This window comes from Sturnus vulgaris, chromosome 19 (genome assembly GCF_052056855.1).
Source record: "Sturnus vulgaris isolate bStuVul1 chromosome 19, bStuVul1.hap1, whole genome shotgun sequence".
Lineage (NCBI taxonomy): Eukaryota > Metazoa > Chordata > Aves > Passeriformes > Sturnidae > Sturnus > Sturnus vulgaris.
This window is the reverse complement of record NC_142261.1, coordinates 9454379-9469277: the sequence shown is the minus strand read 5'-3', so window position 1 is coordinate 9469277 and position 14899 is coordinate 9454379. Positions and strand designations below refer to the sequence as shown.

Sequence of the window (14899 nt, the reverse complement as noted above, 5' to 3'; positions counted from 1 at the left end):
CCAGGTCCAGCTGTGCCACCGCTGGAGCTGCAGTGCTGGGAGCCACAGGAGGCAGCCCTGGGGCTGGAGAGCACTGAGAGCTTTTCTGTCGTGCTCTCACACAGAGGGAAACCAAGGCAGGATGGAGGAAGAAGCCAAACGAGAGGAGTATGAACGAGAGAAATAGATGAAGACAAGGTGCCTGCTGAGCCCATGGACACCTGGGCTGGATGGGGAGCTGGGACTCAGAGCCCCAGGTAAAGGCCAGGGGAAGGGAGGAGAGGGGGAGGTGCTGGCAGAGGGGAGAAGATAACAAACCCAAAACCAGTGAAGGAAATGGGAGGGACTGGGAGGCTGCTTGGAGGTACTGGGGTGAGGCACAGGGGCTCATTGAGGAGGCTGCTGGCTGAACTGGGACACCAGGACAAAGGATGGGAAGAGAGACTTGGCACAGAATTCTGGGGGAAGGAGAACAGTCTGCAGTGGGAAGGATGCTGGATCCAGAGGCTGTCTTGGCCAAGCTGGAGGAGAGGGGCTGCTTTGAGGAGCAAAAGGGTCCAGGGCTGGCAGAGAGCAGGGACAAGACTGGGGACAGAAGGAGACAAGGCTGGTTCGGCCACAGTTGTGACCCACCAAGGCCTGGAACAGCACAAAGGATGTGAGAGCAGAGATGTGAGGAGCCCCAGAGAGGGTCAGGGAGAGAGGAACAGCTCAGTGCCATCCTCAGGTGCCCCAGGGCTGCACAGAAGCCACCAGGTCTGGTGACAAAGAGATTACCTGGTCTCACCTTGCCTAACCCCAGTGAGCACTGTCTCTCTCAGCACTTGGGGGAAGAGCCTGCCCTGGCTAAGGAGAGGGGCTGTCCCCTCTTGCAACGAGATGGAGAAAGACAGGGACAATGACCCTGTCATTGGGGCAGGGAGAGCTTGGGGGGCTGCACAGAGGAATCCCATGAGATGCCAGCCAGGCCACTGCACTGGTGGCCACCTGCAACCTAAGACAAGGCAAATGCAGCTCTCAGGACAAACCACCCCACAGCCAAGGACCAACACAGTGACAAGAAGCCACGTGCTCAGAGGGGACAGGCAGCTCTCCAGAATTCCCAGAATGGAGCCAGCTGACTCACCAGCACGATTTTAGCACTGGGTCATTTTAGAGGAAGAATGAACCTCTGAATTCAGGAATCCCACCAGATACCTGGGAGTGAATCCAGTCTTCAGCCATGCCCTGCTCCTCTGCTTTGCCCTGGTGCACAGAGCATCTCTGGGTGCCTGTAGCATCCCACCTGGGGCTAACATTTCCTTGAAAGAATTTTGGCTACCAAGAATGTTAAATAACTTAGGGTGGGGGGGGGGGGGGGAAAATCAGCATAAAACCGGATATCCTGAGGGGGGGAACCAATATAAAGCCCAAGTCCAGCTAAGGGGGAAAATAGGTTGTAAAAATTAATGAGAATAATTGTTGTGAATTCTTGCATTTGAAAGAACCCTCGTGAGGGCAGAACCTTAATTATTTCTGTCTATTAGGTTCATTTCCTGGTCCTAAGCAGAGAGCTCATACCTAATAAATACAAGCCAGTAACACAATGATTTAAGCTACAGCAAAACGGTGCTTAACTGCAGGGGAAGTTAATATTTGGGAATCAACCCGATTGCAAGCACCCATTGTGTAAACGGCAAGGAAATGAAACGTGCATGTGACCTTTTTTAACACCTCGATATTTCTGGGGTGTTTTTAAGGCCAGCAGAGAGGGGGGAGGTGACCAATGGAGCTGCTGACAACCACCCTGAAAACTTCACCAAAACTCTCTTCATAGCTTAAGCCTCTTTTTGGGGAGTAGGGCTGAGGAGAGGGAGATCCCAGGGTGCTTAAATATCTTTTCAGGCTGCCTAAAATATCAGGGGAAATAAGCACAAGCCCTACATTGGGATTGCAGCTGTGCTCTTGAAATAAATTGACCTATCTGGAAGCAGGCAGGTATTTCTATAAGCTGTGTAAGCATGGACCCAAATGCATTTTGGAGTGAGTCACACAATTAATTCTGTAATAGAATTCAGATATAACAGAGCTCTTGAAACCTAAACGCCATGCAGGGATGGATTTGTGTGTGTGTATGAAATTCTGTGTAAAAATACATCAGAGGCTGGTTGGGATGGATGGGAAGGATTGCATGAGGGATGAGCTGCAGGTGAGAGAGAAAAATGGGGAAAAAATCAGCAGTGCACTGACAGCAAGAGTGGGGAATGTCCCACAAAGAGGGGGCTGCCATCCTTGATGGCAGAGGGAAATGAAAGAATAAAATCTGGTTTTCCAAGCAACCTCTCAGCTGTGAAAGCTGAGCTCAGGTTTCTGTTGGTGGAAAAGACCCCAACTCAGTTTCACCCACCTCAGCTGGAGGGTGTTTCCCCTCAGCATTTGCATCAACCCCAATATCATCCCCATCTGCACTGGGGTGAGCTACAAATTTCATTCCCTTCCCTGCAGGGAGATGCTGTTTAGGGAAGATCAGCCCCTGGATTATTTTTATGGCTCTATATTTCCCAACTGGGATTTTATCTTGGGGCTACAGCCACTCTTCCTCTGCTCCCCCTGGTTCCAGGCAGCACAGGGAGCAATGTGTGTGTCAGGGGCAGAGGGATGTCAGAGCCTGTAAAACGTGTCAGGGGTGTGTAAAATGTGTCCTGGTGGGTGAAGTGTCTGCTGGTGTGTGTCTGTGGGGATTCCTGCCTGTGTCAGATACACAGATGTCATTTCTTATCACACAGATGTTGCTGATTTACAATCAAATATTCCTGCTCCTCCTAGCATGGCAGTTTTCCCAAACTACTGTACTTACATGTTCCTGCTTTGCTTTCGTTTTATTTGCATGATCATTTCTTTTCCTATAAAACAGCCCCGTTTTTCTTCAAAGCAGAGCAGTTCCATTCACGTCTGTTTTCTCCTCGGGAAATGCCTTTAAAGCAGGCAGTGTGTCCTGTTTTATTAACTCCCACTTCTATTAATATTATATTCTTTCTCCAAATCCATCAAGCAGAAGTTAAACTTGATTTTATAGCATCCACAGTGGAGTTATAATTTAAGGCATAATTTGGCAAGGACTCAATTTGGATTGGATTTGCTTGTCCCGGCCGTGCCAGCAGCTCCTATTTTAAAGGGCAGGGAAGTATTTTCCTTTCTCCCTAGTTATGGTGGAACACTCTTTCTGCTCCAGCCCAGCTCTGTTCTCTGCATCTTGCTGGTCAGATGATGGATGGAGGAAATGCAGTTGTTTCACACAGGTTTAGGAACCTGCATTTCTAGGAAGGCATCCAGGATTTCTTTGGGGTGCTAAATGGCTTTTCTCTGTTTGAGAAACAATTGTTCTGTCGGGTACAAAGGAGCCATCCTACCTGCCTGTAAGTACAAGTGATTTTTATGTGATTAAGAGAGGAATTTGTTGTTTTGCTGAAAGAAATTGAGTTTTCACGGGGCTGTGCCCTGGAGAGAGTTTGTGGGCAGTGGCAAGGGACAGTTGATGGAAGACATCCCTGATTCATCTGCGGAGAACCATCCTGTCCCCAACCTTCAGCCTTCCTCCTCCTCCTCCTCCCCTGCTGAGTGGGGAAGCCCAAAACCAAGCAGGGAAGGAGCAGCGGGCTCCTCACAGAGGGGCAGCGACAGCACGCCAAGAAAACCCTTATTGCACCCAACCCTTTGCTATTCCAGCAGAAGACAAAGCCACCCCGTGATTTTCGTGCTTTGTTTGCCTGATGTCGGGAGCTGAGCCTCCCTTTCCTGCCCGGGCCTCCCGCAGCCCCCCGTGGGTTATCAGCGGAGGGGAGCGCCCGGCTCCCTCCTCCAGATTAGGAGCCTTTGACCCACGGGGAGGGGGCAGATAAAGCAAACTTCCTCGGTTGGTCGTCTCCATGTGAGCAAAGCATCCTGGTGAGCTCATTCCCCCTCCCCGGCTCGCCCCGAGCCCCGGCTTTGGATGCTTTGTGCGGCCAGGAATAACAGAGGGGATGGGATGGGGATGTGAGGAGAGGAAAGGGGACGGGAGAAGAGGGAGACGGGAAAAGGAAGAGGACAGGGAGGGGAAAGAACAAGAAGAAAGGACAGGGGGACAAGGAGAGGAAAAAGAAGGGGACAAGGAAGAAAGGGTGACAGAAAGGAGAAGGAAGGAAAGGAAAAGGACTGGAAGGGGAGACGAGAAGAAAGGAGAGGGAAGGAAGGAAGGAAGGAAGGAAGGAAGGAAGGAAGGAAGGAAGGAAGGAAGGAAGGAAGGAAGGAAGGAAGGAAGGAAGGAAGGAAGGAAGGAAGGAAGGAAGGAAGGAAGGAAGGAAGGAAGGAAGGAAGGAAGGAAGGAAGGAAGGAAGGAAGGAAGGAAGGAAGGAAGGAAGGAAGGAAGGAAGGAAGGAAGGAAGGAAGGAAGGAAGGAAGGAAGGAAGGAAGGAAGGAAGGAAGGAAGGAAGGAAGGAAGGAAGGAAGGAAGGAATTGATTTGGCGGGGGCCGGCCCAGCCTCACCTTGTGGTTCTGGTAGGAGGTGACGGCGATGAAGGCGGTCTCGGGGAAGACGTGGGTGCAGAAGGCGGTGTTCTTGGAGCCGAAACCGTTGTTCTCGTCCGCTTTCACGATGTGAAGCCGGGGCTGGTATTTGTGCATGGAGTTGAGGATGATCTGGGCAAGGGGAGAAGAGAGGACATGCCGTGGGAATGGAGGGGACACAGCACGGCGCATTCCCCCCTTCCCAGGGCAGGAAAAGGACAGAGACCAGCAGGAACCCGCAGCCCCTTCCCCAAAACCTTCGCCCTTTCCAGGACTCCCCTCGAAGGGCAGATTGAGGTGCTGGGTTAGGGGGACGGATTTCTCCAGAAACCCCCAGGCAGGAGCCCAGCAGGGCCGGGAGGGGCTGTGAAAGGAGATTCCTCACCTGCTGCCCCCTCCCCAACCCTGCTGTGCCCACCCAAACCCTTGAGGGACCAGAGCTGCTCCCCCAACACGTGGTGGGGGCATCTCAACACCCCCAATCCCAAGCGAGGGAAAGGAGCTGGGGAGATTCGGGGATTTAGGGACGTGCCTCCCGCAGAGCCCGGCAAGGAGGGGACGGTGCCGGAGCCGGGAGGGGCGGGCGCGCTGTGCCGCAGATAAAAAGCGGGCCCTGCTCGGTACCGGGTTAATCTCGGGGGAAGGTGGGGGGCTCTGGAGGCGGTGGGGGGCTCTGGAGGCGGCGGGGGGCCGCTCGGGCCCGATAATCACTGCCGGACCCTGGCGACAGCGAGACGCAGCGCGTCCCGCCGCCGCCTCCCCCGTCCCGGGGGTTTAAGCAAATTGCTTTGACATCCAGGAAAGTCGTAGACATCAACGGTGAACGATCTAATGGTTTTTAATTTCATTACAGCGACTCTAATTGAGAGGCTCCTGGCGCAGCTCCTCCTCTGAAGTCCCTTATTGTCCCCTCAGCGTCTTCGGTTTGTTTAGAGGGACTTTTTCCCCAGAGCCGCCTGTTCCCAGCGGGGATGCCTGGCCCCTTCCCCCCGGGCCGGATCCCCCCCTTCTCCCCAAAAGCACCCCGGGGGTGGGATGGGCTCCCCCGGCTGCGCTGCTCCCCTCCCTCTTCCCTTCAGGAAAGGTCCTGATCCCTGGGAAACAACCTTTGCAAACCTCTTTGCCAAGGTAGAATCAAAATAAAATTCGAATTATAAAAAAAGAAAAACAACCCCCACAAATGGAGGTGCAAAGGAGAGCTTGTGAAAGGATGCTCAGCACTGGGGTGGGCTGGGGACTCTGCTGGCTCCTCTCCCTTACAACCCTCTCACTTCTTGGCTACCACGTGGGCGAGGATTTAATAGCACAAAATTTATCATTAAAAAGCGAAGAAAAAAAAAACAGCTTGGAAAAAATGAAACTGAAGTGTTGAAACGAGGCTGGAGAAAAATCCGCTCTTGGAAAGGGCTGGCGGGATCTGGGTTCACATATTCGTTCAATTATATATATATTATATATATATATTATTCATACATGCACATATATATTTGCTCAGAGGAACTCGCATCTTTGGAGACCTTCGAAGGAGGGCTGTTCCTGGCTGCAGAATTCACACAAATTTTCACTGCCCCACGAGCCTCGCAAAGACCTTTTTAATGCCCAAGAAATTCTAGCGGGACTCCAATTTTTCTAATTGTCTTTAATTACTGTTACTTTTCCCCCTCTTTTTTTTTTTCCCCCATCCAGGATCTACATCCTTTCAGGTCCTGTTTCCTCCTCCAGTTATGCCTGATTGATTTTACCTGTTAGGCGAATTCCCGGAGGCAGCGGGAGGATTTTAACGATCCGGGACTCCCGATGAGATTAAAATCGGGCACCAAATACTCAAGTAAACCACGAGAGTTTCACCCACTCGCGAACTCCAGGCCTCGGGGGTCTGGAATCAATTCCCACGAAACAACCCGGCTTTAAGCTTTAGGTTTCTGTTTTTGGGGTGTCCTCAGTGGGGCTCATCCCACTCTCTCAGGGGTGAAAATACCACCCCAGCACCACCGGATTGGAGGGTGGGTGACACTGGCACGACCTCGGTGCTGGGGACACCCCGCGTGGGTGCTGGACACGCACGATGCCTTCGTCCTAGCTGGGTACTTACATGTCCGAAGGGATCGAGGTGGTTGTTGGTGAGTTTGAGCTTCTGGAAGGAAACAAGCTGCCTCATCCAGTGGGCACCGGTAGCGGGGGAATCGGGGTGCACGTACAGCCTGCCGGGCATGGCCGGCTCGGCCTTGCCTGTCACCGACCTGCGTGGGGACACGGGGCTGAGCTGCGGCCACGTGGGGACGGCCCGTGGGCTCCTGCTCCCCGTCCGTCCCCTCCCGTGGGCTCCTGCTCCCCGTCCGTCCCTTCCTGGGGCTCCTGCTCCCCGTCCGTCCCCTCCCGTGGGCTCCTGCTCCCCGTCCGTCCCCTCCTGGGGTTCCTCCTCCCGTGGACTTTTGCTGCCCATCCTTCCCTTCCTGGGGTTCCTCCCGTGGGCTCCTGTTCCCCCGTCCATCCTTTCCTGGGGCTCCCTCCCACTCAGGTACCCCGTGCCTGGGGAGAAAAGGCATTTCCAGCACCGCTGGCTCGGGGAATTACTGAGCTCTTTGGCACCTTTCCCGTCAGAGATGGCTCTCGCCGCCTGCCTGTTTAACCCCATCCTTCCCCCTTTCCCAATTCACGGCCCTCAAGCCAGGAGCAAAGTATCAATCCTTAAAGATCTCCCTGCCCGGTGATATTCCCTTCCTCAATATAATTAAACCATCAGCTGTACAATAACAAATAATCTCACGGTCAAACAGGATTCGTTAATTGCAACAGAATTTCTGCAGTTTTCCCCCTTTTTTGGATGCATTTCTCTCCCAGGGTCTGTGAGAACATCCCACTACTCTCAGGTGAGGCTCCTGCAGCCCAACACTTTGCATGGAAAAAGAAGGACGAGCCGCTGATTGAAGGATTTCTCCCACCCGTGCAGCCCAGAGGTCTCGCCCCTCTCTCCCCCACGCGTGCCTACCATTTATTATCCGCGAATTTGTATCTGTGATCATCCGCTGGTACGATATCCATCAACAGGATGTACTTCGTTTTTGGATTGAGTCCAGTGACCTTCACTTTGTAACTGGGGAACATTCGCCTGTTGAAGCAATAAATAAATAAAAGTATAAAAGCAGAGAAAGTTTGCCAAGGTGGTATCGAGTGTGTGTGCCCGAGGAGGAGACATTGAGGGGGGACACATTTAACAAAAGGGCAGCGCCACATTCCCACGTGAATCCTCCCGAAAGGCTCCCCTTGGGATGTGGGACAAGTCTGGGTTGGTGCTGGGTCCCATCCGTGGCGAACCGGATGAGTTATCAAAACAAAATCAGAATTTCGAGGCTGGCGGGTCTGTTTATTCACCTCCTCGTCTATTCGTATTTTTGCTAATTATTTCTTTCACCGAGGTTTTGAATCTCCGTTTTTTGAACAAATCTGAGCGTGAGAACTTTTGGAAGCGAGTTGCTTCCCTCCTTCCATAAACTGCTGGAACAGGAGAGGAAATTTGCCAAAAAAAGTTTTTAAAAAAGTTATAGATAGTTCCATAAAAAATCATATTTATATATCTGTCTATAAATTATATGTTTATAGAAATACATTCTCATATATTACATATATAGAAATAGAAACATTTTAAAATACATTTATATGAACACCTTGAGGTTCTAGGGACAGATACGGAGGAAAAAACCCTGCACGCACTCAGGTGTAAGAGAAAATTCGTGAACAGCGGTGCGATCACCCCGAGACAGCAGCAAATACACCTGACAAATCCTTGGAAACTCTCGGATACACACAAGGCAGGGGCTTTTCGAAATATTTTCCATTACTGCAAGGCAGGCACTTAAACCACTGCTGTTATTTTAGCTCGAGCTTTCCAAATATTTAAAAATAAAGCAGAAGAAAATGGAGCCCTGGACTTAAAACACGTATAAACAACAAAAAAAAAATTAAAAAAAAAAAAAAAAAAAAAGTCCCACACCTCTAAAAATACCGCCCGCTTCTCCGAGGCTCGGGACCTTATCGCTGCCGTGGGGCACCTGGGCCGGGCTTTAATTCAGTTGTAAAAAATTGGAGGGGGACAAAAAGAGCCCAACGAAGGAAGCGGGTGTTGAACTTTAAGGTTTTAAGGGAGAAGAAACCAAATTGCACCTGGAGATTCGTCTGTAACTCCATCGAAAACACCTGAGCAGGACCAGGGACTTCAACAACAAACACGGGCAATGCGACAAATGAGGAAACCCAGCCCGCATCTCCCTTCGAGCCCCTGCCCTGTAAATGTCTATTTTATTGCTCTCCAGATGAGATCTCTGTCCACAGCGATTTTTGTTTGAAATTTCTGCAAGGTGGTTTCTGTCTCCCTTCGAGAGTTGGAATTTCTTTTTTTTTTTGTCCCTGTGAACTGGGTTTTTTTCGGGCGATCCCAACACCGACTTCACCCCCCCCCCCCCCCCCCCCCCCACACTTCATCCCACGTCCCCTTGGCCACAAACCCCTTTCAAATCCATTTTTTGCAGCAGCGAGGTTCAAGGGAAAGGAGAGATCTATTCGCTAAAACTTTATCCAACCAGCTCGATATTTATTTTTCCCCTCCCTCTTCAGGCAAATTTTGGAAGACCACAACAAATACGAGATGACAGAGCAAAATGAAAGTTTGACTCTGCCTTGTTGACTGTGTCCCTACAATCTAAAACTATTCCTACACGTGGAGGCTTTTTCCCCTTTTCTCCAAGGATTCTAATTGAAAATCACAACGAAAAATCCTCCCTCGGGCTGCCCCCAATTTGTTGATAGGACTGGAGAGACTCTTTTACTGCGTCTCGCTGGCCACTCTTCAATGGAACAAACTCCCACCACATTAAAATCCAGGAAAATGTAAAATCCCCTCAAAAATACCCGCGTCCACCTAGAAATATCTGCGGGTCAGGTTTACACAGCCGCTCCTGGAATCGATTAGAACCCCAATAAAGTTGGATTTGCAAGGCTGCATATTTTTCCGCACACCCACGCAGATAAACGCTGGCATAGAAATACACCCACACGATATTTATTTGCGAACGCATCTATCTCTGCATCTAAACAGCTTTGTTATCTCTCTATAAACAGTAGCTTAAGACCGCATAGCCTTTTAAAAGAGGTGAAGTGGCTGGGCTGGGAATATTCGCCCAGAGTGAGCAAAAATAAATTTAAAACTCTGTAAAACTGCACAAAACTTTTGGGGAAAAAAAAATCCAGAAGAGCCAAACTACAATAATAATAATAACAATAATTATAATAATAATAATAGCCCACTGAGCTGCTCTAAACAAAGTTTGCTTTTTGGCCAAGTGGTTGCAACTCGCGTTTGCCTGGAAAGTTTCCAAAGGCCTGAAGTCGGAATTAATGATCCAACTGTTCTGGTTAAGAAAGGAGCCAGAAGAAACAATTTCTGCCGCGTCTCTCCAGGCAGGGAGGGCTCTCCACGGCCGGGCACTGGCACACACACACACACGGACACGAGCGATGTGACCGTCCCCGTGCCAGGGAGGTGCCAGTGCCCCCCATCCAGGCGGGTGTGTCCCCCTCGTCCCCGCAGACACGGAGGGGACCGCGGACTCCCCCTGCTCTTACCTCCCGGCCTTTGTTATGATCATCTCCGTGCCCACTTCGTGGAACTTCAGCCACAGCTCGCGTTCGTGCAAAAACACCTTGATGCCCTCCATGCCCTGCGGAGCGGGGAGGCACAGAGCGTCAGCCCCGAGAGGAGCGGGGACAGCCCCGAGAGGAGAGGGGACAGCCCCGAGAGGAGCCTGGAGCCAGCAGGGACAGCCCCTCCGGAGCTGCCGGGCTCCTCACGGCCCCGCCGGGAAGCTCGCAGGGCCAAGGCCGGGCTCTGCGGGCCGGAGCTCGGGGCATTCCCGGGAAAACCCTGCCCCGAAGGCGGCCAGAGGAGGGTTCCAGGCCGGCTTAGGACAGGCCTGGAGCGGGGTCCTGCGGGGCCGGGAGGCGATGGCAGAGAGCCCCCAGAGCCGGCTGCAACTGCATCCTCCCGCAGAAATCCCCCGGCGCTCCGGCCCAGCTGCTCCCAGAGCCAAGCGGAGGAGATTTACACCCTCCCACGAGTGATTTACACCCCCAGACTGCGCTCTGCAGGCTAGAGCGGCGTGGGGTGTCCCCCTGCTCCCCGAGCCCACTGATTTTCTCTTTCACCCAAGAGCTGCGAGCCCTACGGTTGGGACAGATGCCACCGTGGGGACAACGCATCCCTCCACCCAGGCTGGGAGGCACAGGCGATACCCCCAGCCCAACCAAGCACTTCTCCCCCTCGCTAAAAACGCGGCCCAAGCGTCCCGTCAAATTTCGGGGGTCGCTTTCCAAACACCCCCGGTGGCCCCGAGCCGCCGGTGCCGGTCCCAGTGCCCACCCCGTGGGGTTCATCGTGGGGTACGTGACCGGGGACAAGCGAGGGGACCCCACAGTAGGGATCGCGGTGGGAAATCTCCTTTGCCTGCATTTCTCCCCCTGCACTCCCAGGGCTCCCGGCACGGGAAGAGCCGAGGGTGGCTCGGTGCGAGCACGGGGGCCCCGCACGGAGCCCACGCGTGTCCCGGCACACGCAGCGCCAGCGGGACGAGGGCTGAGGGCGGATGAGGGACACCCCGAGCTCCCCGTGTCGCTCTGGGGGTGCCCACGCGTGACAAACGAGTGCCCGCTGGGGTGTGGGGTGCGGCTGTGCCCGCCTGGGTGTCCGACGGATGCATGTAGATGTGGAGATATAGTCATATATGTGAATATATATATATTATATATATACACACATATATAATATGTACATTTTCATCTGTACAAAGAAATCTCCACTCTGTGGGTGCTCGCCCGTACATTTGCCCACTCAGGAGCGGACACTCGTGGCTCTGCGGGTGCCACTGCAGGGCGGGGTCCCCTCGCTGTAATTTCGGGTCCTGCTCCTCCACACCCCAAAACTCTCACGGGCACATCCCCGCAGCTTTAGCGTTTGAGCACGACCTTGAATAACACTAAAGCAGGATGAGGCCCACGGCCAGGTGAGGCTTTGGGGCCTAAGACAACCCAGCCACGCAGCTGGGGCGGGGGCACAACGTGGAGAAAAGGGGGAAATAACCCAATGAAACAGTGGCGGGGTGGAAGGACAGGAGCGTGGGTGCTTACCTGCTGGGTGAAGGCTGCTTGGGGTGAGGTGGGCGACTTGCTGGTGGCCCCCAGCTGCGTGTCCTGCTTGGCTTCAGCCTGGAGCTCCTTGGCCTCCGAATCGGCCGGCGTGCTGGGCAGCCCGAAGCCTTCCTCGCCATCCGCCATGTTACGAGCTTCCTTCGCCGAATCCCCCACTGCAGGCACACATCGGGAGAGAGCAGAGATAAGAGACGCACAAGTCAATGCTGACGTTTAATAAAATCGAGATTTTTATCCAGCGTTGTGGCTCCGAGCGAGCGCAGCGCCGGCCGGGGCTGCCCCGACCATCCCGCCACTCACTTCCAGCTGCCCGGGGAGGGAGCAAGGCCCTTTAACTTTGGGAGAGGGAGAAATAAAGACTTTTATTTATTATCGCGGCCCGCAAGGGATGATAGGATTTGGGGGGGGCTCGGGGGGGTGGGGAGGGAGGGGAAGGGGGAGGCGGTATTATTGAATGCATCTTTTGGAAAAGGTAAACAGCGCATTTTTAGGGCTGCCTGGCGGGAACGAGGCACCCGAGGGGCTGTGGAACAAGCAGCTCATCGCACAAATGACTCTGGAGGTCGGGGGATTCGAGGTGGGGGCTCCAGAGCCTCTCCCGAAGCTTGGCCACCTCCAATTCCTCCGGGCTCGCTGCGGCCCAGGGGGTTTAAAGTCCCAACTTTCCTCCCAGGGAAGTGGAAGCTTTCACCCCGCTCCGGTTTCGAGCAGGAAAACACCGCTGGCACAAGAGGCCACTTCTAGCACCCAATTCCCAAGGAAAATCCAACTTCTTGCACCTCTTATAAAAATGAAAAATTTAAAAACTTGTGCTTCTCTTACCCCGGGCGGTTACAAGAAAAGCAAAGGATGGAGGAGAAAATTAAAATACAAAAGTGCAAAAAAATCAATCGGACAAACGCCGTGCGAGGTAACGAGGACTCGGGCTGGTGAACGAGGGGTGGAATTTGGGCTGCAGTGAACTAAGCCATAACATTTAGGATAAAACTGCACCAGCAGAGAAAACGAGCTTTAAAATTACATGGTTTATATCTGATGCGAGTAACCGCAGTTAGTTTTAAAAGCTGTATTTTGACTTAGCTTTAAAGGCTCTATCAGGAATGGTGAAAGTTTCATAGCAACACAAAATAAAACCCCAAAAAGATAAAAGCAATTGAATTATCTGTTAGGTTTTTATTGTTCTTAAGGAGTTCAGAGTTTTAGCTGCTTTTAAAAATAATATTTCTTGCATGTTTCAGAGAAGGGGATTCAGTTTTGAAAGGCCAACCATATGGAGGCAATATTGGGTTTAAATACATGAGAATGTTTTTAAATGAGTTCTTCGCCCTGCAACGATATTTAGAAGCTGTTAAAAATCAAGCAGAGAGAGCGAAAAAAAGAGACAATTCTCCTTTAAAAGCGAAGGAAAATTGAGAGTGGAAAGGAGGGGGGAGAAAATTATCTTCCCCGCTAGCGGTGGGTAACACACAAACGGACGGATTTATAATTGAAAAGGACAAAAAGCGAGGGGACTGCAGGTCCGCACCTCTGGAGCTGCAGCCTGTGCAGCCCCGGCCCGTGCCCGATCCCTCCCTCCTTCCCTGCCTCCTTCCCAAAGGTTCCTTTCCCAGCCGCAGACCCAAGGGCGAAGCGAAAGCGCGGAAAGTGCGCGGGGCTGCGGGAGCCGCTGCGCCGGGCCCGGGCCCAGCCCGTGGGGGCAGAGCCGCAGCTCCAGGGACCATTTAAGGCTTTTCTCTTCCCCTCCTCCTCCTCCTTCTTCTTTTTTTTTTTTTTTTTTTTTTTTTTTTCCCTCCAGGACTGTTGTGATGTCTTGTTTGTTTGGGTTTTTTTTTTTTTTCCTTGGGAAGTGGCGCTTATGCATTTTTAAATCGATTTCCTTCCCGCTTGGAGCTATGATTCCCCCAGAGCTGGCATGGTTAGGGGGTAGAGCGAGAGAAAATAATAATAAAAAACCCTAAAGCATGTTTATTAAAACAAAGAGGCACCCGGCCATGGCAGCGCAGCCCAGCCCAGCGAAGCCTCCTCGATGCTCTCCGCGCCCAGACACAATTAAGCCGATATAAAAATAATCATAATTTTAAATACAGAGGGTGTGACGACAAAAAATAACCCCACAACTAAGAGCATTTGGCGATCCGTGGCTTCTAATTTCCTTTTTTTTTTCCCCTTAAAAGAGCTTCTGAGAAGAAATGGAGCTTGACAGAACCAGGCCGCGGTGGCTGGATGAAAAATGCATCTCGCATTGCTAAAGTAGCGCCGAGTGGGTTTGCGGGAGGAAAAAACACAAGGGGTGTGGTGAGGGGGGGAAATTAAATAAGAAATCCAATCAATTCAGCACCCTCTGCTTTTGTTCCGGCTTCGCCCCCGGCCCCCCCAGCCCCGCGGAGCGCGGAGGGGGCGCTGGGCAGAGCAGCCCCCGCTCCTTGCCCTGCTCCCCGCGGCTCCCGGGGCCTCGCAGCTCCCGGTGCCCCCGGGCAGCGCCTCTCGCTCCCGCACCCGCACACACAGAGGACAGACCCCGACGGACAGACATGGCAATGGAAGAGCCGTTACCTTGCTCGTTGAATTCCATGCAATCAATGCATCTCCACATATATAATGTGTGGGTCTATTTCCCCCGTTTGCAATGGAAATTACAATGGGATCAGGCTTCTCGTGTGCATATTTCCTTTTATTTATTTATATTTGCGGATCAGCATGTGAAAACCCAGCCTGGAAGAAAAAAATCTATCCAATGCAAGCCTGCTTCTCTCTCTCTCTCTCTCTCTCTTTCTGTCCTGCTCTCTCCAAACACTTCCAGGTTGTCAGACGCGCTAGAAAGGATCCTGAGACCAAGATAAAGCCCCCACCCCCACCCTTTTCTCAGCCTGATCTGATGCAGTTCTCCCCAGCCCACTCTAGCTGCTGCCCACCTAAAAATAATTTCAAAATTAAAAATAGTAATAAAAAAAATTTTTAAAAAGAGCGAGCGAGAGGGCGAAAGAGCGGAAAAAGAAAAGAACACCCTCTTGGAAAAAAAAAATATAAAAAATAAGAAAGAAAAAAAAGTTTCGGCCGGCTGGTAACGCCCGCTCCTCCGGGCAGGTTCGCGGCGCTGCCGCTGTGCGCGGAGCCGGGCGCGGAGCGCGGAGGAGCCGAGCGGAGCGCGGAGGTGACGTGGGCTCGTCCAGCTCCGTTCGCCAAGTGCCGGGACCCACT

General features: G+C 52.3%; 1 protein-coding gene across 1 annotated transcript in view; it reads right to left on the bottom strand.

Moving 5' to 3' along the window:
• Positions 1-14512, bottom strand: part of TBX5 (T-box transcription factor 5) — a 37916-nt gene extending 23404 nt beyond the window's left edge. Inside the window, exons 1-6 of the mRNA XM_014894469.2 lie at positions 14255-14512; positions 11681-11856; positions 10124-10218; positions 7494-7613; positions 6597-6744; positions 4484-4636 (exon numbers count right to left, since the gene is read on the bottom strand). Coding sequence (XP_014749955.2) covers positions 4484-4636; positions 6597-6744; positions 7494-7613; positions 10124-10218; positions 11681-11856; positions 14255-14294 — 732 coding nt within the window. The 5' untranslated portion in view covers positions 14295-14512. The remainder of the gene's footprint in view (positions 1-4483; positions 4637-6596; positions 6745-7493; positions 7614-10123; positions 10219-11680; positions 11857-14254) is intronic.
• Between the last annotated feature and the right edge of the window lie 387 nt (positions 14513-14899).